Source organism: Sinocyclocheilus grahami, unplaced genomic scaffold (genome assembly GCF_001515645.1).
Source record: "Sinocyclocheilus grahami isolate Dianchi unplaced genomic scaffold, SAMN03320097.WGS_v1.1 scaffold1062.1, whole genome shotgun sequence".
Taxonomy (NCBI): domain Eukaryota; kingdom Metazoa; phylum Chordata; class Actinopteri; order Cypriniformes; family Cyprinidae; genus Sinocyclocheilus; species Sinocyclocheilus grahami.
The window spans coordinates 54,318-81,568 of record NW_015506241.1 but is presented as its reverse complement, the minus strand read 5'-3'; the positions used below and the strand labels follow the sequence as shown (position 1 = coordinate 81,568).

At 37.4% G+C, this 27,251-nt stretch overlaps 2 protein-coding genes across 2 annotated transcripts in view; one reads left to right on the top strand and one right to left on the bottom strand.

Moving 5' to 3' along the window:
• The window catches only part of tubgcp6 (tubulin gamma complex component 6), a 28,424-nt gene extending 4,412 nt beyond the window's left edge, over positions 1-24,012 (top strand). The window contains exons 7-26 of the mRNA XM_016251632.1: positions 1,740-1,803; positions 1,967-2,076; positions 4,282-4,373; positions 7,011-7,150; positions 7,653-7,802; positions 8,121-8,202; positions 9,344-9,432; positions 9,505-9,620; positions 10,248-10,386; positions 10,845-10,931; positions 11,023-13,405; positions 13,752-13,907; positions 14,003-14,171; positions 15,191-15,332; positions 15,482-15,676; positions 15,757-15,936; positions 16,592-16,603; positions 18,995-19,128; positions 19,222-19,415; positions 22,908-24,012. Coding sequence (XP_016107118.1) covers positions 1,740-1,803; positions 1,967-2,076; positions 4,282-4,373; positions 7,011-7,150; positions 7,653-7,802; positions 8,121-8,202; positions 9,344-9,432; positions 9,505-9,620; positions 10,248-10,386; positions 10,845-10,931; positions 11,023-13,405; positions 13,752-13,907; positions 14,003-14,171; positions 15,191-15,332; positions 15,482-15,676; positions 15,757-15,936; positions 16,592-16,603; positions 18,995-19,128; positions 19,222-19,415; positions 22,908-22,999 — 4,726 coding nt within the window. The 3' untranslated portion in view covers positions 23,000-24,012. The remainder of the gene's footprint in view (positions 1-1,739; positions 1,804-1,966; positions 2,077-4,281; positions 4,374-7,010; positions 7,151-7,652; positions 7,803-8,120; positions 8,203-9,343; positions 9,433-9,504; positions 9,621-10,247; positions 10,387-10,844; positions 10,932-11,022; positions 13,406-13,751; positions 13,908-14,002; positions 14,172-15,190; positions 15,333-15,481; positions 15,677-15,756; positions 15,937-16,591; positions 16,604-18,994; positions 19,129-19,221; positions 19,416-22,907) is intronic.
• Positions 24,013-24,978: 966 nt separating this feature from the next.
• Positions 24,979-27,251, bottom strand: part of LOC107566243 (DCC-interacting protein 13-beta-like) — a 14,186-nt gene continuing 11,913 nt past the window's right edge. Inside the window, exon 21 of the mRNA XM_016251631.1 lies at positions 24,979-25,139. Within this exon, the coding sequence (XP_016107117.1) occupies positions 25,008-25,139 (132 nt within the window). The 3' untranslated portion in view covers positions 24,979-25,007. The remainder of the gene's footprint in view (positions 25,140-27,251) is intronic.

Sequence of the window (27,251 nt, the reverse complement as noted above, 5' to 3'; positions counted from 1 at the left end):
ATATGAACACACAAAATATAAATATATACATAAGACTGTATATTTAAATCATGTTATATTTTTAAAATGGAATGTTTAAAATTATCATTGTAAAAATTAAATTAATAAATGTATAATTTATGTGTAGATATGTTGATGTATTTAATAGTGTGTGTATATATATATATACACACACAAAATATAACTATATAAATACAAAAGAATAGATTTAAAATATATATTAATTTATATAATAAAATAATAAATGTAAATATATCATGAATGGGGTCATATGATGCGATTTCAATTTTTCCTTTCTCTTTGGAGTGTTACAAGCTCTTGGTGCATAAAGAAGATCTGTAAAGTTGCAAAGACTAAAGTCTCAAATCCAAAGAGATATTCTTTATAAAAGTTAATAGTCAGCCACACCTACCTAAAACGGCTCGTTCCCTTTTATTCTCACTGTAGTATTGTTGATGCTGCAGCCATGTCCTGAAGATGCTGTGTGCTTCGTTGTGAAAGCGAAACTACTTTATTTGGTCTTCCAAAAGAGGACGATATCTGCTTTGTCATGCCTGGAGCTGATCAGTGCTGGTCGCTGAAGGAATACATCAACTTTCACCGTGGACAAAGCGGAGTCCAGCCCACCTCAGCTCACTCTATCCCAGCCTCAGCGCACGCTTAAGCCGGGGCTTCCTCTCACGCTAGGCCGCTGTGTGTTTCGTTGTGAAAGCGAAACTACTTTGTTTGGTCTTCCAAGAGGACACGACTACAAATCAGTGGTTAAGTTGTATTTACAACACTGTTCCAGAACAGTTTAACACAAATATTCAGATGTGTGCAGCATATTTTATGGTGGACTGTTTACTGATCCTGGGAGAGTAACGTTAGACTACAATGCCGGCTGTTCTGACTCACGTAAGTACATTTTAATTTAAACGATTTGCCACTGATGATTCAAACGTGAGTTTTGAGCAGTGTAGAGTAGCACTTGTTGTTTGTCATTTCTCCGATCACAAATGCAGACAGAGTTTTATGTTTACACGGCGCGATGCAATGCAACGCAACGCGTAAAAAGACAGTGTAAGTCATTATAATCAGTAATTATGTCCCCACTGGATGCAACAAATGCCTCGTTTATAATGAGTTTTAATGTTGTCTCGTCGCTCCAGCCGGGACACGGCATCAACAGTATGTGAGGGGCGTAACATTTCCGTCACACGCTTGAGGTATTCAGCCAATCACAACGCACTGGATAGCTGGCCAATCACAGCACACCCCGCTTTTCAGACCGATGAGCTTTGTAAAAATCGACGCGTTTCAAAAAGGAGGGGCATAGAGGAGAAACAATAATGTACAGTATGTGGAAAATAATGTGTTTTTTGAACTTTAAACCACATAAACACAAAATAATGTTCTTTTTAGCAGCATCATATGACCCCTTTAATATATTTAAATGTATAATTTATGTGTAGATATGTTGATATATTTAATAATGTGTGTGTATATATATATTCACACACAAAATATAACTATATAAATACAAAAGTATAGAGTTAAAATATATATTATTTTATATAATAAATGTAAATATATCATGAATTAATAAAAAAAATGTTTTGTGTTGGGGCCAGTGGTCTGGGTGTTATTATTTTCGGACATCAAGAGAAGAACAGCAACATAAATAGATTAGTCTTTAAAATGAGTTTCAGCAGCTGTTAACCATTGTGTTTGTACGTGTGCATGTGTGTGTTGATCAGGTATCTGTCAGAACTGTGTTGTGTGGATGGAATCGGAGGCGTGGGACGAGCGACTTTCCCCGTGGTAAGAAACACTCTCGTCACACACTTTAATTCTTCTGTCAGAGACATCAGCTTTGAAGTGGAGTTTGAAGACATTGTTTTCAGCTCAGAAGTGTTGTAGACAGGTGGCTGTTGCAGGTCTGCGGTGGTGTTTGTGTTATTAGCAGTGTGATGTGTGTGTTTAGGGTGTAAAGCTGCTGTCGTGTCTGTATAATGAAGCTCAGAGTAACTGCAGTAATGAGAATCATCCGGTGCTGCTGTCACTGCTGAAGAGCAGCTGTGAGCCGTACACACGGTGAGAAACTCATCTCCTCCTTTCGCTTTTTATTTATTTATCTATTATTCAACTCCGGAAGGTCACTTAAGAGCAGAGTGGTTTTTGACACCCTATATTTTCCGAGTGATGGAGTCCATGAAATGGTGGTGAGATACTGTAGTGTCACAATGAGTCCTGCCCACCTCAGCTCACTCTATCCCAGCCTCAGCGCACGCTTAAGCCGGGGCTTCCTCTCACGCTAGGCCGCTGTGTGTTTCGTTGTGAAAGCGAAACTACTTTGTTTGGTCTTCCAAGAGGACACGACTACAAATCAGTGGTTAAGTTGTATTTACAACACTGTTCCAGAACAGTTTAACACAAATATTCAGATGTGTGCAGCATATTTTATGGTGGACTGTTTACTGATCCTGGGAGAGTAACGTTAGACTACAATGCCGGCTGTTCTGACTCACGTAAGTACATTTTAATTTAAACGATTTGCCACTGATGATTCAAACGTGAGTTTTGAGCAGTGTAGAGTAGCACTTGTTGTTTGTCATTTCTCCGATCACAAATGCAGACAGAGTTTTATGTTTACACGGCGCGATGCAATGCAACGCAACGCGTAAAAAGACAGTGTAAGTCATTATAATCAGTAATTATGTCCCCACTGGATGCAACAAATGCCTCGTTTATAATGAGTTTTAATGTTGTCTCGTCGCTCCAGCCGGGACACGGCATCAACAGTATGTGAGGGGCGTAACATTTCCGTCACACGCTTGAGGTATTCAGCCAATCACAACGCACTGGATAGCTGGCCAATCACAGCACACCCCGCTTTTCAGACCGATGAGCTTTGTAAAAATCGACGCGTTTCAAAAAGGAGGGGCATAGAGGAGAAACAATAATGTACAGTATGTGGAAAATAATGTGTTTTTTGAACTTTAAACCACATAAACACAAAATAATGTTCTTTTTAGCAGCATCATATGACCCCTTTAATATATTTAAATGTATAATTTATGTGTAGATATGTTGATATATTTAATAATGTGTGTGTATATATATATTCACACACAAAATATAACTATATAAATACAAAAGTATAGAGTTAAAATATATATTATTTTATATAATAAATGTAAATATATCATGAATTAATAAAAAAAATGTTTTGTGTTGGGGCCAGTGGTCTGGGTGTTATTATTTTCGGACATCAAGAGAAGAACAGCAACATAAATAGATTAGTCTTTAAAATGAGTTTCAGCAGCTGTTAACCATTGTGTTTGTACGTGTGCATGTGTGTGTTGATCAGGTATCTGTCAGAACTGTGTTGTGTGGATGGAATCGGAGGCGTGGGACGAGCGACTTTCCCCGTGGTAAGAAACACTCTCGTCACACACTTCAATTCTTCTGTCAGAGACATCAGCTTTGAAGTGGAGTTTGAAGACATTGTTTTCAGCTCAGAAGTGTTGTAGACAGGTGGCTGTTGCAGGTCTGCGGTGGTGTTTGTGTTATTAGCAGTGTGATGTGTGTGTTTAGGGTGTAAAGCTGCTGTCGTGTCTGTATAATGAAGCTCAGAGTAACTGCAGTAATGAGAATCATCCGGTGCTGCTGTCACTGCTGAAGAGCAGCTGTGAGCCGTACACACGGTGAGAAACTCATCTCCTCCTTTCGCTTTTTATTTATTTATCTATTATTCAACTCCGGAAGGTCACTTAAGAGCAGAGTGGTTTTTGACACCCTATATTTTCCGAGTGATGGAGTCCATGAAATGGTGGTGAGATACTGTAGTGTCACAATACATGCACAATACAGATTCTCTGCTATTATTTACTCGCCTTCATGTTGGAATAAACCCGTATGCTGTTATTTTTCTTGTGTGATGTGAATGGAGAATCATCATGTATAGAAGATATGTCTGTCAAGTCCCAAAAACAAAATTGATAATCTAATTGATTAATACAATTCTTTTTTATTTTAATAATTAATTCATTTTAGCCTCCCTGTAGCTCAAACAGTAGAGCATGTCACTAACAATGCCAAGGTCATGGGTTTGAAAAGAAGTAGCCTATACTTTTTTAGTGTAAAAGCATGTGCATAAATGTGAATGTTTAATCAAAAACTTTTTTATAGTTGGATAGTTTAGCCTAGTTAGTCTACAGTATAATGTAGCTTTCAATAAAAACAGTGGTTGTCTTGTGGTATGTTCTTGTTTTGATGGCTAACTAACTATGTGTGTAGGTTTGTTTCAGACTGGGTGTACAGTGGCATCTTCCGTGATGTATATAAAGAGTTTATGATCGAGGTCAATGAGGATTATCTGACCTACAGAGGTGAGCTTCTCAGTCTCGTGCTTTAATTTAGTTGAATGTTAAATCCATCTGTTTTCTGCTGCATTATTGTGGATTTCTTGTATTATCTTGATTGTGTGCAGTTACATCAGTGATAATGGCAGACCTGCCAACCTGTACGCATTTTGCCTAGCGGATACGCATTTTGACCTCAAAGTACACTGGTACGATTTGTCACACTAAACTACGCAAAAAAACTGGTGACGCCTCCATCCACGTGCAGTATTCAAAACAAGCAACAGAAAAAGATGAAGAGTTCAACTAATCAGAGCGTTTTTTTTAGGTTTTGCTTTTAAATTTCCATGCGTTTTATTTCTCTCCAAGCTGGCTCTGTTTGTGTGTCTGTGAGTTTGCGCGCTGAGATGAAAAAAACGCCTGCATCTGAAAAAGCAACACACGCCCAGCATCTTCCCTTGTAATGACTAAACCTTTTGACCAACAACAAAAAAGAATATTATAACATTCTTTTACTGCACAACATCAGACAAATATTGAAAATAATTTCCCTCTTGATCTGATGTGGCTTCTTATTACAGAATGACGCAGAAATAAATTCTACACTGGACTAACGGCTAAGTCGATTATCGGATTATAAATAGCATTATGTTATAAAATCTATATATAATCTAACATTACTTAATTATTAAAATACTCGAGGTGGTTTTAAGAACACAGATAAACATTGTCGCAGTACAGTGTTTATTATCTTAATGTTCTTTTTGAATGTCATCATTCAAAGCGTTTCTGTCTTTTATTCAGTTACAGCAATAGCTGGCTGTTTTTGTCCATATTAGGGATTTCATGGAGCGTCCTGAGTTCTATTTCTTCTATAATGTATATTGTAGCATTTAATAATAGCGAAAAAGAACTAAACCAAAAACTGTGGTAAAAAATGTTCAAAACTGAGGTATTTATTGAACCGTGGGCTAACTGTATTGTTGCATCCCTACTTTTTACTCTAAAACACAGGAATATCACAAACTGAGTGCAGACCCTGATTATTAACCTAAAAAATATTTAACATTAAATCTAGCATGTTAAATATGTCCTCCCCAAATCATTAAGACATTAAGTAAAGATCATGTTCCATGAAGATATTTTGTACATTTCCTACTGTAAATATATCAGAACTTAATTTTTGATTAGTAATATGCATTGCTAAGAACTTCATTTGCACAATTTTAAAGGCGAGTTTCTCAATATTTTTTTTTTTTTTTGTGCCCTCAGATTCCAGATTTTCAGATAGTTGTATCTCGGCCAAATGTTGTCCTAGGGCTGGACGATATGGCCAAAATTGATATCACGATATATTTCTTAATTTCGGTCGATACGATATAATTCCGATATCGATATGAACACTATTAAAAAAGTCTCATAAAAACGGCCAAGAACGGCCACACAGGTTGTCTGTACCTACAAACTTATGAAAAATTTATTTGCCAACTCTATGAAACCTACTCCTATAAAACTATATAATATTTTAGGGGAAAAAAATGGCGCAAATAAATAAATGTTCACGTTTTATTGGTATTTAGCCTTCATACAAACAAGAAATGTGAAATCGGTGTCAAATAAATCTCAGACTCTCCTTATTAATATTAATATATCACGATATATTTCTTAATTTCGGTCGATACGATATAATTCCGATATCGATATGAACACTATTATAAAAGTTTCATAAAAACGGCCAAGAACGGCCACACAGGTTGTCTGTACCTACAAACTTATGAAAAATTTATTTGCCAACTCTATGAAACCTACTCCTATAAAACTATATAATATTTTAGGGGAAAAAAATGGCGCAAATAAATAAATGTTCACGTTTTATTGGTATTTAGCCTTCATACAAACAAGAAATGTGAAATCGGTGTCAAATAAATCTCAGACTCTCCTTATTAATATTAATATTTTTTACTTCAAACTATAGGCTAACATACCAGTCAAAAGTTTTTGAACAGTAAGATTTTTACAGAAGTTTTTTAAAGAATTCTCTTCTGCTCACCAAGCCTGCATTTATTTGATCCAAAATACAGCAAAAACATTAACATTTTTGAAATATTTTTACTATTTAAAATAACTGTTTTCTATTTGAAAATATAATGTATTCCTGTGATTTCAAAGCAGAGCTTTAGCATCATTACTCCAGTCACATGATCCTTCAGAAATCATTCTAATATTCTGATGCCATCTAAACTATTCTGAAGACAGTCGGTTCCCTTCAGAGATACATTCATATAAAACACCCGCGACGCGTTTTGATTTTGAAACGTGCAGTGCTCATGTTTATTCAACGAAGTCAAACGCCACAAATAAATCAATGTATGGGAAACTGGTAATGTATATCGAAATATCGGAAATGTGTTTAAAAATCATATCACCGTTATTGAAAAAAATTATATCGTGATACATATTGATATTGAATTATTGTCCAGCCCTATGTTGTCCTATCCTAACAAATCATCAAATCACCATACATCAATGGAAAGATTATTTATTCCGCTTTCAGATGATGTATAAATCTCAATTTCGGAAAAATGTACCCTTATGACTGGTTTTGTGGTCCAGGGTCACATTTATGCAAAACCCCTTTAAAAATGAATGAATCTGTTTCCTCAGATAAGAACTTTTGGACGCAGGGCTACACTCTGATTTCGTGTGATGCAGAGGACTGTGTGCCGGTGTTCCTCAAACACATCGCCAATGACGTCTACGTCTGCGGGAAAACAATCAACCTGCTGAAAATCTGCTGCCCACAGGTGCGTCTCAAACGCTTTATAATGCTTCATATAAACTGCTGCTCAAAAGCTTGAGGTCCGTAAGATTTTTTTATATCTTATGCTCATCAAGGCTGCATTTATTTGATGAAAAATTCAATAAAAACTGTAATATTGTTTTTATTATTACGATTAACTGTTTTCTATTTTAATATATTTTAAAATGTAATTTATTCCTGTGATCAAAGCTGAATTTGCAGCATCATTACTCCAGGCTTCAGTGTCATGATTCTTCAGAAATCATTCTAATATGCTGATTTGATGTTTAAGAAATGTTTCTTATCATTATATATAGTGTTGAAAACACATTGTGCTGCTGAATATTTTGGTGGAAACTGTAATACATTTTTCTAGGATTCTTTGATTAATAGAATAGCACAGCATTTTTTTTTTAATATAAGTATTTTATTACATTATAAATGTTTTACTGGCGATAATTACAACATCGGAAGTTCCGTCTAACTCCCATCTGTTCATTGAACAGCACTACATCTTCTGGTCAGATGTACCAGTGCCCAGGATCGCGGTGACATTTTCCCTGCAGGAAGTAGAGGAGATTGAGAGAGACTGTGCGGTGTATCGCGGACGAATGGAGACGATCGCTAGGCACAGCGCCATCAGCAGAGAGGAGCAGGTACTGCACCTGTCATCATGCTGATTGAATGATTTTTATGGAGATGTTGATATGTTGTAAATTAATGATGAGGTTTTTAGAATAGCTCATCCAGGTTAAATGTTTATATGTCTACAGTATGCTTGCTGAATTCAGAGCCAATAATGGTGGAGAGCCAGTACTGTTGGCATGGCAACAGATGAGATTTTAAAAGCCAGTCCATTAACCCAGTTTCATCAGGACACTCTGACCTGGGATAAAATCTGTTAAATTGTTTTGCACTGAAGTCTGTCTTATTTCATTTTCCCCACTCTCTCTCTCTAACTTGTGTTTTGTCAGGCTATGCGGACTGAACAGGCCCGACAGGAGCTCATTAATCAGGTCAGAGTGTCAGCGGCCAAGACCCTGGAGAAAATCAGAGGTCAGAAATCTGTCCCTTCAAAACCCACGCACGCACACACACACACACCTGATGCTGTTAGCAGCTTCTGTCTGGCTAAAATTAGTCTTGCGTAGCCAGACTTGACTTTCATCATAGTTCCCTGTCCCAAATAGCACCCTTCTAAATTATAAAATGAGAAATGGGAGGTTCTGTGGGCCTGCAAGTTCTCGTTGAGTGACCCATTTGGGACAGAACCACATTGCTGATTATCCTGGCCAAAAGCCATTCACTTAGACAGGGAAGATCTGACTGATATGTAACAGGGTTTTTATTGTTAACTAACACTAAACCATAAAAAGTATTACTTGAAATAAAATAAACATTAACTGAAATAAAACATTAAATGTATTTTATTTCATGTAGATGCCAAGGCAATTTTTTAACTAAAACTAAATATACTAAAACTAAAACCTAAAAAAAACTATATAGACATGCTAGACAAAAAATAAAAACGATTACAAAAACACAATAAAATGACATTTATTTAAAAAAAAAAGGCTAAAATACAAGGACTAAAATAAATAAAACTAAACTAATATGTAATAAAAACTATACATAGTTTTAAAAAAAACAAATAAAAATGACAGACTGATCAAATTACTCAAATTTCTTATGCGCATTTTAAGTACTAAAATAACTCAAATTAAATTATCTAAAACTCTATAGACACTGAAAACAAATAAAAATGACAAAAAATAAAAAAAAAATGCTAAAATGATCAAATAACAAAAGTACTGAAGAAAAACTAAAACGTAATACACTATATAAAGATACTTAAAAAAAAAAAACAATAACTTTTTTAAATGACATATTTAGACATAAAAATAATAAATAATAAAAATTACCAAAAAAAAAATCTCATTAAAAATGTACCACAATTTCAACTAAATTAATCAGGAATGAAACATTTTGCTTAGAAACTAGTTTAAATACTAAAATAACAAAAACTAACACTGATATGAGTAGTTTTTTTTATGTAAGGAGGACACACAGCTGTTCTCCTCGCAGAGGTCAAGTATTAATTATCAGGACGAATAGCTAGAGAGAATTCCTCCCCACAGAGACAGATGAATGGAGATTTCAGCTGACGCCCCACTTTTCTCGCTCTCGCCCCCTGCAGGTCACCAGGTGTCGCAGCGTCTGGCAGAGGAGGCCCAGAAGAGAGAGCGATTTGAAGAGATGAAACAGCAGCTGGAGCTCGACCAGGAGGTGAGAAGCATATTAATAACCCTTCAGTAAAACCATCTTCAGCGGTTCTAACTTGTATGGATGTGGTTTCAGTGGCGTAGTGCTGTGAGACTGAAGGAGCAGGAAGACGATTTCGGTTATGCTCGAGAGCTCAGAGACCGTGAGCAGAGGCTGCAGGCCCTTGAGGAGCAGCTGGAGCGCAGGGCACGGTGGGCGGCATACAGTAACAATCAGAAAAAAAGAGCGATTGAGGCTGTAGGGCAGCAGTGACCGCCCACAGGAAGTTTATTTCCCATTCATGCATTTGAGCAATTTATTCAGTAAAGCATTCTGAGCCATGAACCAAAACAAACAGTTCTCAGATGAATCATAACATTAAAATTTTGGACTCAAACCAAAGAAGTATTTAAGAAAAAAGACAAAGGTACAAGATTGTGTACTTTTTTTTTTTTTTTGATGAGGGAATGAACTACTCATCCTATAGGGCATTGCAAATGACATAATCAAATGAAAAACAGTGGTAAAATGTAAAACTATTGACTATACATAATTTGTTATGGTTGGTATTACACCTAAAATTTGGCAATTAAAGACTTTTTTAAAAAAAATTATAAATAAAGTGGAAATTGCACTGACTTTTAGCTTCACATAGTGTCGTATCACCCTCAGAGCTCATGGTAGGTCTGTCTTGAAAAGTTCATGTTATCAATAAAAATCTATTTCACTGTGAAGAAAATTTATAGGATTTTTTGCACTGTTGCACTTTATAAAAGGACTCAAATATCCAGAGAGATCAAAGACATTTATTAAATGATGTATTTTCTGTGTGTGTTCAGGATGGATCTGATCACTCAGTACAGTCAGTTATCAGAAGCCGCTGCAAGACGAGAGCTCAGAGCCATGTGGAAGGTGCAGAGGATGAAACTCGACGAGCGCAGAGTGAACTTCCTGCAGCAAGAACAACAGAATGTACAGGTCTGATATCATGCTTCAGAGTTTTTTTTATTGTTATTATTTGTCATTTTTTCAGTTTCCAATAACTTATTTTATTACAATATATTTATAGATGTTATTTATATTTTAAAAAAAAATGCTTTTTTGCATTTTAATAGAGATTTTTAGTACCTGTTTAGTATCTTACTTTGCTATTGTAATAGTGATATTATTATACATTTATTTTTTACAAAAAATTTTAATAACAGTATAATTTTAATTATAGAAATAATACAACTATAATCTTACTTGTGTCATATGAAAGTCTCCCGTTCTCATTTTATGAACCATCCTTTCTGAGTTCCTTAAACTTTTAACTGACTGATAGTTGTATTTCAGCAGTTAGCCAAGGATATGTGTGCATTTGCCATTAAAGTACTATTTTGAAGTGATGGATAAGGGAAAATCTTTATGTCTGAGGTGCTATAATTTATGTTCAGGCTCTTCTGGAGAAGTTTCCTTTAGGTCAGGAGGGCCCCCCTCCAGAAATATCCCAAATGCTACAACCTGCACAACTACACGCTGAGGTCTGTGTGCTGTTCTTTAAATATACTCATCTATAGCATAATAAATTCAACCTACTCCAATGCTGTTTTAATTGTTTTAATTTTACCTCAGCTCTCTGAGCAGCAGAATCCACGAGAACAGCAAACAGCAAATCCTCCTCTCACAGAATCCTTTGCTCCTCCCTGCTCTCCTGCCATTGGTGAAACTCAAGCTCTTAAATCAGAGGAAATTGACATTGCTGACTTCCTCCCGAAGCCTCCATACGTCCCTGATAGTGGTGCCGTGACCCAGGCCCTCCACAACAATGGATCCGACCTCCTGCAATCCCCTCAGAAACCCCTCCCACAGCATCCACACCCATCGACCTCCCACATATGCGTTGGTGAAAACGTTTCGGAATTCCTGGAGTCTGTCCCCGTTCCTAATATAAATGGACAGGCGTCCAAGTCCAGCTTCCTATTGGGTCAGTTCACTTCAGAGGTGCCAGCAGGTCAGCCGAAGGCTAGTGTTCATGGACACCCTTCACAGAGCTCCGTGCAGCTGGGAGGCTCCACTGCCTCAGGGCGGAACAAGGGCCCAATACGCTCTAAGTCAAACACCCCTGCACAAACTACTCAAGAGCGAACATGTGAGGCAGAGAGCGATAGCCAGTGTACAGAAAAACAACCGACTGGAGATGAGACGGGAACACAGCCCTTGGCGGCCAGCACAGGTTCAGAGCCAAAGCAAGCCGCCCAGGAGCCAACAGAGGAAGCCAAGTCCTGTGAGAGTGTCAGCCAGCCCTCTCACTGTTCTCAGCCAGAGCAAGAACAATCTGTGTCTCTTCTCAGAGGCTTCCATGAGTCAGAGTCCGATTCTGATACAAGAAATAACAGCCATGCCTCTGATGCCCATATAAGCATTGGCGAACATGTTTCCAAGGTAACCACACCCATCCCCACACCTAACATCCATGGTCACGCCTCTGATGCCCATATAAGGATTGGGGAGCATGTTTCAGAGGTAACCACTCCTCTTCCCACACCTAACATCCATGACCACACCTCTGATGCCCATATAAGGGTTGGCGAGCATGTTTCAGAGGTAACCAGTCCTCTTCCCACACCTAACATCAATGGCCACGCCTCTGATGAAAATATAATGGTTGGCGATCGTGTTTCTAAGGTTATCACTCCTCTTCCCACGCCTAACATCCAAGGCCACTCCTCTGATGCCCATATAAGGGTTGGTGAACATATTTCTAAGGTTATCACTCCTCTTCCCACGCCTAACATCCAAGGCCACTCCTCTGATGCCCATATAAGGGTTGGTGAACATATTTCTAAGGTTATCACTCCTCTTCCCACGCCTAACATCCAAGGCCACTCCTCTGATGCCCATATAAGGGTTGGTGAACATATTTCTAAGGTTATCACTCCTCTTCCCACGCCTAACATCCAAGGCCACTCCTCTGATGCCCATATAAGGGTTGGTGAACATATTTCTAAGGTTATCACTCCTCTTCCCACGCCTAACATCCAAGGCCACTCCTCTGATGCCCATATAAGGGTTGGTGAACATATTTCTAAGGTTATCACTCCTCTTCCCACGCCTAACATCCAAGGCCACGCCTCTGATGCCCATATAAGGGTTGGTGAACATGTTTCTGAGGTGACCACTCTCATCCCCATGCCCAATATCCATGGCCATGCCTCTGACAGCCATATAAGGTTTGGTGAACATGTTTCTGAGGTGACCACTCCTCTTCCAATGCCTAACATCCATGGCCACGCCTCTGACGCCCATATAAGGGTTGGTGAACATGTTTCTGAGGTGACCAATCCTCTTCCAACACCTAACATCCATGGCCACGCCTCTGACGCCCATATAAGGGTTGGTGAACATGTTTCTGAGGTGAACAATCCTCTTCCAACACCTAACATCCATGGCCACGCCTCTGACGCCCATATAAGGGTTGGTGAACATGTTTCTGAAGTGACCAATCCCGTCCACACCGCTAATATTCACGGCCACGCCTCTGACGCCCATATAAAGGTGGGTGAGTTTGTGTCGGATGTTGCCTCCTCTCTGCCACGTTGGAGCAAATATGGTCATTCCTCTGACAGCACCCTTAAAGTGGGTTGTGTGATGCCCGATGCTGCCCCATCACCCACCCCTCTACCTGGCAGCTCTTTCGGTCATACATCTGACTCCACATTGACAGTCGGGTGTGTTGTCTCAGGCGTAGATCCTCAACCCTCTCCGTTACCTGGCAGTGCGTATGGACATTCCTCACAGTCCACCTTGGGTATCGGGTGTGTGGTTCGTAGGACTGAAACCACTCGACCCAGCTCTCTTTACAGCGGTGCCCACGGGCATTCGTCAGACTCTGCTCTGGGTATGGGCTGCATGGTTGGCGGGGTGGTGCCAGGGAGTTTGTACGGTGACAGGCCACCATCCAAATCTGACAGAACATCAGAAGATGCAGAAAATCCAGCCAACCCAGACATCCAGGGTGAGAACGCTGCTAAAAAAAAAAAACACTTAACAGCAGGTGCTACAGAATAAAATATTTAGCATCTTCAGCTGCTCTTAAAAACCTTCAGAATTTAAAAATAACTTTGCAAACGTAAAAAAAACTATAGAAAATGTTACAAATTTTAAATATTGACAAAAACATGAAGGTATATTTTTAGCCTATTAACCTGTAGTACCTCTCTTTAAAAACAAGATATATATATATATATATATATATATATTAGGTCTTTATGTTTTTTGTAGATGTCTGTTGGTCATACTCAAAGTGAATCCACTGTGGTTAATGATTTCATATTGTTTGTATTTGTAATGTTGTAAAGTAGCACCCCCTAGTGAGCTGTTCTCCCTGGATGAGGGACTGTCTGCCTGGGCTCTGGGACTGGGATTGTCCCCTAAAGAAAGTCCAGAGGATCGTTATCTTCTCAGCCTAGCCTTACAGTACCAAGTGGAGCAGTACCAGGACTCGTACGGCCTGATGAGTGAGTACCGGACCATCTGCCTTCATCATGAACCACTAGAGCTTTCTTTCTTTACGTCAGAAATGGAGAGGTTTGTGTTGTCGTTCCTGCTCTAGCTGCGGCTCCAGACTCTGAGCTGCTACTGCAGGTGACGTGGGGTCCGAACGGCCTTCCTGTAGACCCGTCCCTGCACCGGGCCACCGACGTCACTGCTGTTCAGCTCAACGAGATGATGCCACTTCCTGTTCTCATGAAACACTCAGTTACAACACCACTGATTACACAGTATGTACATTTATTTTCTGATTGATCACATTCTTTATTTGAGCTTTGCAAATTCGCTTATTAAAATCTCAGCATTTAGTGTAAATCATCCACCTAAATTTAATAAACACTTGTGTGATATTTATTTTTTATTTGTATTTATACCTTTGGCATGAAGGAGTCTTAGTTGGTTCAATGCAAAACAAACAGCATGATGAGTATAGTAAGATTCAAGAATAAATGACTTTTATGAGCCAGTTCTTTGAATTTGTGAGGCAAGTTATTGGTCTGAATCAGGGTTATTGTAGTTAACTAAAACTGAAACTAAGCTTAAAACCATTTTTGTTACTTAAAATAAATGTTAACTTAAAATATAAAAAAAAAACTTATTTCAGCTAGTTGCAAAGATTGTATTTCTCATTTTCATTTAGTTTAACAATGTACTAAAGCTGAAATAAAAATGTAAAAAAAATATATGTATAGACATATATTTAAAAAAGTAATAAAATAACAAAAACACAACAAAATTACTAAAACTTAAAAATGAAAACAGAAAATCCCAAAATTAAAACCGATTCAAAATATTTATAAATAATAGTAGTATATACTATTTATATCTATCTTTATATCTATATCTATCTATATATCTATGTACATATTTGTACATAAATATATAGTATTAATTTAATAGTTATTTTTAAGTGACATTATCAGTGTATTCATTCAAAAATATAAATCATATATATATATATATATATATATATATATATATATATATATATATAAAAATAAATAATCAAAAATATGAATGAAAATCAAAAAAATCTAATTGACAATATATATAACCATATATATATAATCAATATATATAAATCATCAAAAATATAAATGAAAATCAAAAAAATCTAATTGACAAATAAATAAACATTTTTAAACATTTTTAAATTCATGTTTTAAAAAATGTGTTGTGTAACGAACAGAGAAATTCCTTTATACTACAAAAAAAACTATTTGTACATTTGAATCTCTCTCTCTCTCAGTGTGTCTATGGTAAATAAGGCCGTGGTGGATTATTTCTTCGTGGAGTTGGGTGTGGAGAAGCACTTTGAGACACTCAGACATTTCCTGTTAATGGAGGATGGAGAGTTTGCCCTCTCTCTCAGCGATCAGCTCTTTGAAAAGGTCTGAACAGTTTTTCTATAAAATCTGATTAAAAATGACAAATGAAACATGTGAAAGATAACTAGATGCCTCTCGCTGAACTAACCATGCAGCATAATGAGGTCATGTGATGAATGTTGGAAATGCTTATCACTGTGTGTTGTGTTTAGCTGGGCAGTGGTCAGACGCCCGGTGAGCTGTTGACCCCGCTGGTGTTGAACTCCATTCTCAATAAGGCCTTACAGTACAGCGTTCACGGCGACAGCGAGCTGGCGGCTCACTTCACGTTTGCGTTGCGATACCTCCCTGAGATCTTCCATCCTCATGCACCAGACTCGCTGAACTGTCTCGAGCTCCGTTACAAGGTCAGAGACACCCACTGTGTTCATTTCTTCAGTTCCTGATGCAATATTTTCATAATCTCTCTCTCTCGTTCTGTCTGTAGGTGGACTGGCCGGTGAATATCGTCATCACAGACAGCTGTCTGAACAAATACAACAGACTCTTCTCTTTCCTGCTGCAGCTCAAACACATGGTGTGGTCCCTCCGAGACGTCTGGTTTCACCTCAAGAGAACGGGTGAGATTTCTGCCCCACTGTCTTTTCTGCCCCTTGTTGCACACCCAGTAAATGTATGAAACTCTGCACACAGATGAGTATGTTTCATTTCCAGTTCAGTCTCTTCATTTCTCATTTGCTGGTTATGAAAAAAGGTACTGTTTTTAAATCTGAATATATAGAATTCATTTAGGACAAAATTTAAGGTGTCCTTCATGGGTAACACAATCCCAAAATGCATTGCGATGAGCAAGTGGGTGGGAAGATTGCATTTGCAACCAAGTTGGTGGGAAGATAGATTTCAATGAATTGTGGAGTTTAAGTATGTTTTCACAAAACATTTTTATTAACATTACTTGTGGATCATTGTTAACATTTATATATTTGGGGGAAAAATCTAGCAAAAATAGTACTCTCTCTCTCTCTCTCTCTCTCTCTCTATATATATATATATATATATATATATACAGTATCTCACAGAAGTGAGTACACCCCTCACATTTTTGTAAATATTTTATTATATCTTTTCATGTGACAACACTGAAGAAATGGCACTTTGCTACAATGTAAAGTAGTGAGTGTACAGCTTGTATAACAGTGTAAATTTGCTGTCCTCTCAAAATAACTCAACACACATCCATTAATGTCTAAACCACTGGTCACAAAAGTGAGTACACCCAAATTGAAATGTGAAAAGTGAAAATGTCCAAATTGGGCCCAAAGTGTCAATATTTTGTGTGGCCACCATTATTTTCCAGCACTGCCTTAACCCTCTTGGGCATGGAGTTCACCAGAGCTTCACAGGTTGCCACTGGAGTCCTCTTCCACTCCTCCATGACGACATCACGGAGCTGGTGGATGTTAGAGACCTTGAGATGCTCAATAGGGTTTAGGTCTGGAGACATGCTTGGCCAATCCATCACCTTTACCCTCAGCTTCTTTAGCAAGGCAGTGGTCGTCTTGGAGGTGTGTTTGGGGTCGTTATCATGTTGGAATACTGCCTTGCGGCCCAGTCTTCAGTACGTCACAGTACATGTTGGCGTTCATGGTTCCCTCAATGAACTGAAGCAAACTGTTTGCAGGCTTTCTTGTGCATCATCTTTAGTCAGCCATGCAGACCAATTTGATGCAGTGTGCGGCGTATGGTCTGAGCACTGACAGGCTGAGCCCCCCCCCAACCCTTCAACCTCTGCAGCAATGCTGGCAGCACTCATACGTCTATTTCCCCAAACACAACCTCTGGATATGACGCTGAGCACGTGCACTCAACTTCTTTGGTCGACCATGGCGAGGCCTGTTCTGAGTGGAACCTGTCCTGTTAAACCGCTGTATGGTCTTGGCCACCGTGCTGCAGCTCAGTTTCAGGGTCTTGGCAATCTTCTTATAGCCTACGTCTTCTTTATGTAGAGCAACAATTATTTTCTTCAGATCCTCAGAGAGTTCTTTGCCATGAGGTGCCATGTTAAACTTCCAAGGGGACAGCAAATTTACACTGTTATACAAGCTGTACACTCACTACTTTACATTGTAGCAAAGTGTCATTTCTTCAGTGTTGACAAATGAAAAGATATAATAAAATATTTACAGAAATGTGAGGGGTGTACTCACTTCTGTGAGATACTGTGTGTGTATATATATATACAGGGTTCCCACGCTTCTTGAAAGTACTTGAATATCAGATGCATGGATTCAAGGCCTGGAAAGTACTTGAAAACAAATATAAGTCCTTGAAAGTGCTTGAATTAAATTTTAAATAAATTTTGTTTAGTAGAATGGTGCTATTTCAAAAATGGTCCTATATGCGCTGTCAAAGACAAAACAAAACTGCGCTAATGATTGGGGGTTGAGATAGGGTAGCGCGAGAACAAAACTTAGCGTGTAAGCTGATGCGCAGCCCTGCATGAACCTATGGAGAAGCAGTGCATTTGCGAATGAAAATTACTGAGTGCAACTTTGAAAAAAAATATTTAGGAGCACCAGTGCGACTGACCCGATCAGCATATTTGTGTTTGCGCTCAGGGGAGCTTCAAAGGTTTCTAACTTATTTACAACATGTTTTTGCTGCGTTGAGTAATGTATCAGACAAATCTGTTGATTCCTTGAACACAATGTTAATCAGAATCCACTCACTACTCAAACACCTGAGTTTTGTTCAGTGCTGAGTCCTGCAATCTCACGAATCCTCTCATTATTGCAAACAAAGTGTTGACGGTGTAAATAAGAGATTCATTGTGCAGGATAGGGAGCTTCGTCGATTATAATGGAACTTTATGAGATCGCGATGAGTGAGTGACAGCTTTTAATGATTATTAAGGGAGTTTGCAAATGTGATATTGATTTAATACAACAGTTCATTAAACAAGAAATGAATATTAAGCGAAAATAGTTTCAAAGTCACAGCTGAGCCACCGCGCATTTCCAAGCAAACACAGAGATGTTTCGTTTATGAATGAACGTGCATTTTTTAAACAAATCTGAATCAGTTACCCATTCATAAAGCCAGTCGCTTGCTTCATTCCTGAATTAATTAGTTGTTCGAACGAATCAATTGAATTAATGATTCAGTGATAAACGCAATGATTTGCCGCCACCTACTGGCAGTTTTACTTTCAGTTTTAAAGGATCTTTTCTGTTATTTAATTCATTTAATATTTCTATATTAAAAATTTTATATTTAAAATATTAACCTCAACATGAAGTTATGAATTTAATTCCACTCATGCCACCTCTGAGCTTCATTAAACATCTGATAATACACCTACAAGCCACTTTTGTGTTCTTCTGTGCCACCTCTGTGGCATTTTTAATTTTATAATTTTTTTATTTTATTTGAAAAGAAAAGTACTCGCAGAGCCCTGATTAACCACTTTTTATTAATTTAAAATTTGAGAAATTCTCTCAAATTTTAATCTTTTACAAGAATTACAGCAAAAACCAGTTTGATGCAAGAATAGATATTTTTATTAATATTTGAGAAATTGTATTTGAATATTACCAGTGTGAACTCGATTGACTTCAATGGATTTAATTAAGTTCCTTTGAACACGACTGCTCAAAGTGGTGGCTCGAAACCTACACATTCAAAACCTCATTTTTTTAATGTAAATGTTAAGTGTAAGTGAAAAGTTAAGTACTGTAACAGGTCATTCATGGATCCTTCAGGTGTCCTGGAGCGAGTTCACACACAAACTGAGCAGTGCCAACGACCTGGACGCCATTCACCGCACACACGCCGAATACCTCAACAGAGCCATCTTCAGGTGAGGACACAAACATGACATATTCACTTCATATACAGATATCTGGAGCAGGATATGAAACTGTAATGGTTCTTTTTTTTTTTACTCTCTCAGGGGTTTGCTGACGGAGAAAGCCGCCCCCGTCATGAACATCATCCACAGCATCTTTAGTCTGATCCTGAAGTTCCGCGGGCAGCTGATCGCGCAGCCGTGGGAGCTCCAGCAGGGGGAGCCGGTGCATCCCAGTTTCATTGCCATGCAGCAGTCCTACAACACCTTCAAATACTACTCCCGCTTCCTGTTCAAAGGTGAGCTGCTTCTACAGGTGTATACACTGAATGATCAGAGTTCTGTGACGGAACGATAAGATTAGAGCGTCACACCTGCCCATTCAGATACAGACAGATGTGTGCCTATACAGTCACCACAACCTGATATCAATTATATACATCAATTCTTTTTTTTTTTTTTGGACCAAGTAGATTTAGGGTGCTTTCACACTAGCACTTTTGGTGCGCACCCGGGTTCGATTGGATGATGTGAACGCTGTCTTCCGAACTCGGGTGCGCGCCCACGAACCGTACCCGAGTCCGCTTAAAAAGGGTGGTCTGGGGTACGGTTCCTGTGAACTCCAGTACGGTTCGCTGCTGATGTGAACGCAATCGTACCAAATCGCGGAAGTGAACCGCTATTAATGACGTATTGTTTGATTAAAAATGTGTGTTTCACTCACTTTCCTGACGAGCGTGACTGATACGCTGCAAACCGAGAGAGCTGTATATCTAATTTCTGTTCTCCTTCAGTATTCTTTAAAGGGGTGGTTCACTGTTTTTTTTCTAGGCTTGATTGTGTTTATGGGGAGCAGTCTAACATGTGTTAATGCTTCATTTGTTAAAAAACGCATTATTTTTCACATAATTTACCTTTATTCCACACCGCTCTGTCCCTTCTCTGAGAAACACGCTGATCATTTCCTGCTTTTATGAAGCCCCTCCCTCAGAAATACACGATGGGCTCTGATTGGTTAGCTACCCCAGTGTGTTGTGATTGGCTAAACCACCTCTAGCGTGCGTCTCTTCCTCTTCTCTAAAGCAGCGCAGCATGGCCTCACCCCCTTTTGGTGCATGTTCCCGGAGGCGGGGTTTATGTAAAATTCTGGGTTCTTGACGTAACGGACCCGGGAAGTAACTCGTTGTAGTCCCTTACCAGTCGTTTTTGTAGGCATTAAACTGCCAGAATTTGCATTGTTTGCATTGAACTTTCAGCTTCGTAACTTTGCAGATATTGTTTATGATCAAACGGCAACATTACACACTAACTAACATTAAAAAAGTGAAATCGCAATCAACCACCCCTTTAAAACATTTGCAGTACATTCAAGAACGTAAGACAGACGTAAGTGGCATTATGTACCAAAGCTTTAACAATACGAATGGTTCAAAAACGTAAATATATAAAAGTGCAGAGAGCAATGTTATGCATTTGCCGCCTTCGTTACTAAGCAACGGGGTAAACAGCTGCTGGCTTGATGACGCAAACGAACCGTGGTTCGGACCAAATAAAATAATATGAACGCAGTCCAGTGGGGGCAGGGGCAGGGGGAGGGGGAGCAATCGAACTCTGGTTAGGGTGCTTTCACACTAGCACTTTTGGTGCGCACCCGGGTTCGATTGGATGATGTGAACGCTGTCTTCCGAACTCGGGTGCGCGCCCACGAACCGTACCCGAGTCCGCTTAAAAAGGGTGGTCTGGGGTACGGTTCCTGTGAACTCCAGTACGGTTCGCTGCTGATGTGAACGCAATCGTACCAAATCGCGGAAGTGAACCGCTATTAATGACGTATTGTTTGATTAAAAATGTGTGTTTCACTCACTTTCCTGACGAGCGTGACTGATACGCTGCAAACCGAGAGAGCTGTATATCTAATTTCTGTTCTCCTTCAGTATTCTTTAAAGGGGTGGTTCACTGTTTTTTTTCTAGGCTTGATTGTGTTTATGGGGAGCAGTCTAACATGTGTTAATGCTTCATTTGTTAAAAAACGCATTATTTTTCACATAATTTACCTTTATTCCACACCGCTCTGTCCCTTCTCTGAGAAACACGCTGATCATTTCCTGCTTTTATGAAGCCCCTCCCTCAGAAATACACGATGGGCTCTGATTGGTTAGCTACCCCAGTGTGTTGTGATTGGCTAAACCACCTCTAGCGTGCGTCTCTTCCTCTTCTCTAAAGCAGCGCAGCATGGCCTCACCCCCTTTTGGTGCATGTTCCCGGAGGCGGGGTTTATGTAAAATTCTGGGTTCTTGACGTAACGGACCCGGGAAGTAACTCGTTGTAGTCCCTTACCAGTCGTTTTTGTAGGCATTAAACTGCCAGAATTTGCATTGTTTGCATTGAACTTTCAGCTTCGTAACTTTGCAGATATTGTTTATGATCAAACGGCAACATTACACACTAACTAACATTAAAAAAGTGAAATCGCAATCAACCACCCCTTTAAAACATTTGCAGTACATTCAAGAACGTAAGACAGACGTAAGTGGCATTATGTACCAAAGCTTTAACAATACGAATGGTTCAAAAACGTAAATATATAAAAGTGCAGAGAGCAATGTTATGCATTTGCCGCCTTCGTTACTAAGCAACGGGGTAAACAGCTGCTGGCTTGATGACGCAAACGAACCGCGGTTCGGACCAAATAAAATAATATGAACGCAGTCCAGTGGGGGCAGGGGGAGGGGGAGCAATCGAACTCTGGTTTGGACCAGGCAAGCGAACCAAGTGTGAAAGCACCCTTAAAATACAAAGAAAACAAAGTTATATAGAAAATATAAAGTATTAAAAATATATAAATATTTTTATTTTTATTAACATAAAACATTTATAGAAACATTTTCTTAACATTACAAAATATATTAATATTTTATATATATATATATATATAGGTATATGTGTGTGTGCGTGTATATATGTTTATAGATAGATACACACACACCCTAAAAAATTTTTTACATCAAAGATATATATTTTATATTTACTTTAAATTTAAATGTTCAAAAAAATAAACTGTAAAACTTTATTTATTCGAATTTATTTATAAGCATGATCTGCAATAATTCCTGGAAAATATACGTCAACTGTAAATTCATACCCTTTTGCTTGAAAAGCCTGGCAATCCGTGCAAAACATTACAGATTTATCATGTTCAGCCCATCCACACTAATGAGCATCTCAATGAATTCAGATTGTAAAATCTATTGGCATCTTTTTTTGTGGAGAATTAAACCACCAACCACATGACACTCTCTCTCTATTACTGCTGTCATATGCACAGTTTGCAAGACGAGGAGCCGCTGTAAAACTAACCAGATGGTGCAGTCTTTGGAAAACCTGGCTAAATAAATACTGTATTGTTGCCAACAAAGTCATCACAAATACAGCTTGTTCTTGAGCAGAGATTCATGCAAGCCAAATGTTCCATCAGGACGTTCAGACGTGTAATAAAACGCCTCTTCTGTAGTACTCCATCTTTTCTTCAACTCCTAAATGTCAGTCAAGAGATCTTGTATCCGCTCAATTACAGTACCTTAGTTTTACATGATCTTATTGCGCACTACTGAACAAGTATGTCAATTTGATCAGTCATATTTTAATAGGAGTTCAAATGAGTGTTTATAATGAGGCGGTTTCAGAATTTGAAAATCTTTTTTTTGTAAATGATACTTTCAAAAGAGCATGAAAAAGAAATGTTTTCATTTATGTGAGTTGAATGACTGTATTTATGTTTGTATTTTCTGCAGTGGTGACCAAACTGGTGGATAAAGGTTATCAGCCCCATCTGGAGGACTTCTTGTTGCGGATCAACCTCAATAACTACTACAAAGACTCTTGATTGTCCTGTGTGTTGAGTCCGAGTCCTCTAGACCTGCTTCAGTATGTATGGTGTGTGTGTATATATAACCAAAGCCAATGGCCACAATTGCCCGTAGCTGGTTTTCAGTGACAAACTCAAATCCATTTGCTCAGTATTGATGCTGTTCAGCATTTCCTGTTGTGATGTGTGCACTGATGCTTTTCTCCACAGAGGCTAGGCTATGTGATGTGTAAAATAAACAGTTTAATTTTCAGATTTCGTTCTCACGACTCATAAAGGAAGTTCGAAATGGTCAGAAAGCTTTATTAAAGTGTTTTACATTCTGAACAGATGTTACATGGGTTGAATCTAATAGACCAGTAGCTGCTGTGCTGAACAAGCAGTCACACATTCATGAATATTTTTATTTCTCGTCATGCTAAAGCTCATCGCAGGTTAAACTTCAGACGGTTACTGAGGCATATTAGAGTTTGAGAAACTTCAGGATCAGTTTCACTCCAGCACAATAAATGTAAACAGTTCAACGTCATTCACTAGCAAACAACTTTCAAGAACTCGGAGTTCAAGTTAAACCCTTCAGTTCACAAACGATTGTAGATAAATGAGTGTTTAATAAAGTGCTGATCCATCTGCTCGGAGGAGAAAAAGCCCTTCAGCACACAAAACAAAACAAAAACTAGAAAAATGATTTCATTTTGTTGCCAGACTCACCCTGAGATTATTAGTTTTTCCACAGAATGAATGTTAAAATATATGACGCAGTTGTTTTTCATCTACAGGATGTCCGAATTTCCTATTCGAGTTAATCTGTTCACTGTATTTTCTAGGTTATTAAATATAAACAGACAACAGGAAGTAAACTCAAACTTGTGGTTTTAAATGAGTGTTTTAAAAGCAATCTAAATTGCACGTAAAAAAAAAAAGTAGTGGAATTTTGTTTTGCATTCTGCTGAATCCCAATCTGCACAAAACAAATGTGAAGTACCGTATTGACCCGAATATAAGACGACTGAAAAAACGCGGTCGTCTTATATTCAGGGTCTAGACTTCGACATGTCAATAATACACCCACAACAATAGGTGGCGCCAAATACACATAAAACGAGTGTGCCATGAAATACGTCATGTAATGCGTGTTGTAAAGATCGCGAGTAAAAACTAAAGAAAAAGAAAAGCTTACAGCTGCATGAGTCGTGACTGTCACGTTAGCCTGATGGGACCAAACTCCCTTTGGGATTTTAAAACGTAAGACAATACCCAGATTTGAAGACTACAGTAAGATTTAACTTCTACTGTTAATAAGAGTTTGGTAGGCTACTATTAGACGGATAGCCTAAATGTCCTAATTCAGATGGGCTACCTGTTTTTTTTTTTTTAATGGTATATCAAAAAGTGTATATTTTTTTAAATTTGATTGTTGGTACATTTTACCAGTTTTTACCATACGTTCAAAACAAAAATTAAAATAGGAAAAATATGCAATATGAAAATAATTGAAGACAAAATGTGTTCTACCGAGAAAAAACAAGATTTGATTTTTAAAAAAAGGCTTTTTCCAAAAGGGACATCTGGAAAAAGTGGGGTCGTCTTATAATCAGGGTCGCCTTATATTTGGGCCAATACGGTACATTTATGTAACAAGTTGAAAAATTGCATCCATTTAATCATAATATCTGCATGTAAGCATTAGCATCTAACTTAATTACCTTAAAGGAATGGTTCACCCAAAAATAAAAAAAACTAGCTAAAAATGTTCTCATTCTCAGGCCATCCAAGATGTAGATGAGTTTTTCCTTCATCAGAACAGATTTGGAGAAATGTAGCATTACATCAGTTGCTCACCTATCCTTCATCAGGAGCATCTAAAACTGGGTAAGTGCTAAACGAATCAACGCGTTCACTCAATCACCTGTTGTCTTTCCTTCATTAATCTGTCTGGAGATGCGAGAGGGAGGACAGGAGAACAGCAGCAGGAAATGGGAGTGTGTGTGTGTGTGTGTGTGTGTGTGTGTGTGTTGTGTTCAGATCAAGCCTCTGACTCCTGCTCGTCCGGTCCGGCCACTTCCACTGCGTCTCCCGTCTCGCTCTCCAGCAGCAAAAACTTGCCATCGTTTGTCAGAGGCATCGACTTCATCAGCTGGGCCAGAGCTTCAGGGTCCTGATGAAGAGTCGAGGTTCAAGTCATGAAAATCACAAGGGGAAAATAAAAAAAACTACTCCCTAAAAAAAAAAAAGTCTGCATAACCTATGAAAGAAAATGTAGCAACTACACCTTGGAAATGATCTTTGAATGTAGCTGTAAAAAATGTGTATAAAACAATAATATTCTAACCCAATGCAATCCAAATTAATCAATACACGTTTAGAAATATTTACATGTATATATAAATATCTACATTAAACAATCTTCATTTAGTCTTAATATATTTTAATATAAATTCACATAAAATTACTATTAATATTCATTTATTTATATACTATTATACTACTATATTGATCATTTTTAATATAAATAAAATATATTCTAAACATGAAATACGATATGTATAATATTTGTATTATTTCATATAGTATTACTATTGATAAGTTTGAATATTAATACATGTTATAAGATTATACTAATATATTCATAATTTAAAAAATTTGTTGATTTAAAGACTTATATTACTATAATTAAATATGTCACTATTGATAAAAATGAACATTAAAATATTTAATATAATATACTAATATCAATTTAATTTTGTATTTGTAAATTTGTATATTAATGTTTTGTTTTAAAATATTTTTACATTTTCAAATTGACTTAACAGTCTGTCAATATAGTATTTCAAAGAATACCATGGTAAATATTCTGTTAATCTTTTGTTAGTGTTTATGTTTTCACAGTGAAATTTTACAGAATATATTTTATGCAAATATATAAAGGCTGTCAAATCGATTAATCCCGTGATATGTTTGTCGTACAGAAGTTTGGGATCAGTAAGACTTGTAATGTTTTTTAAAGAAGACTTCTGCTCATCAAAGCTGCATTTATTTGATCAAAAATACAGAAAAAAACAGTAATCTTGCAAAATGTTATTACAATATAAAATAATGGTTTCTATTTTAATATCCTTTAAAATATGATTTATTTCTGTGATGCAATGCTGAATTTCCATCAGCCATTAATCCAGTAGTGTCACGTGATCCTTCAGAAATCATTCTAATATGCGGATTTATTATTAGAATTATCAATGTTGGCAACAGTCGTGCTGCCAAATGTTTTTTTGGAAACTGCGATACTTTTTCAGGATTCTTTGATGAATAAAAAGTTCAAAAGAACAGCATTTATTCAAAATATAAATCTTTTCTAACAATTTAAATCTTTTGCCATCACTTTTTAAATTTTTTTAAGTAATAAATCAATAAAACACATCCTTGCTGAATAAACGTTTTATTTCTTTCAAAAAAAGAAAGAATAGAAATTTACTGACCCCAAACTTTTGAACTGTAGTGTATATTGTTAGAAAAGATTTCTATTTAAAATAAATGCTCTTCTTTTTAACTTTTTATTCATCAAAGGATCCTGAAAAAAAGTATCACAGGATCCAAAACAATATTAAGCAGCACACGTTTCCAGCACTGATAATAAATCGGCATATTAGAATGATTTCTGAAGATCATGTGACACTGAAGACTGGAGGAATTATGCTGAAAATTCAGCTTTGCAGCACAGAAATAAATTACATTTTAATGTATATTAAAATAGAAAAACGTTTTTACATCATAATAATATTTCAAATTATTACATTTTTTCCTGTATTTTTGATCAAATAAATGCAGCCTTGATGAGCAGAAGAAACTCCTGTAAAAAAACATTAAAAATCATTCTGACCCCAAACTTTTGACCGGTAAAATAAATAAAAATGATTTATATTATAATATAAATATATACAGTGGGTACGGAAAGTATTCAGACCCCCTTAAATTTACTTAAATGATTTTAGCAAATGGCTGCAATATAACAAAGAGTGAAAAATTTAAGGGGGTCTGAATACTTTCCGTACCCTCTGTATATATATATATATATATATATATGATATATTTTATAATATAAATATATTTTTAAATATATACGTGTGTGTGTGTGTGTGTGTGTATATATATACTGTATATATATATATATATACACATACAGTAGACAAACATATCACGCAAACACTTATTTTGGATGCGATTAATCGATTTGACAGCCCATATATATATATACATATACATATATATATAT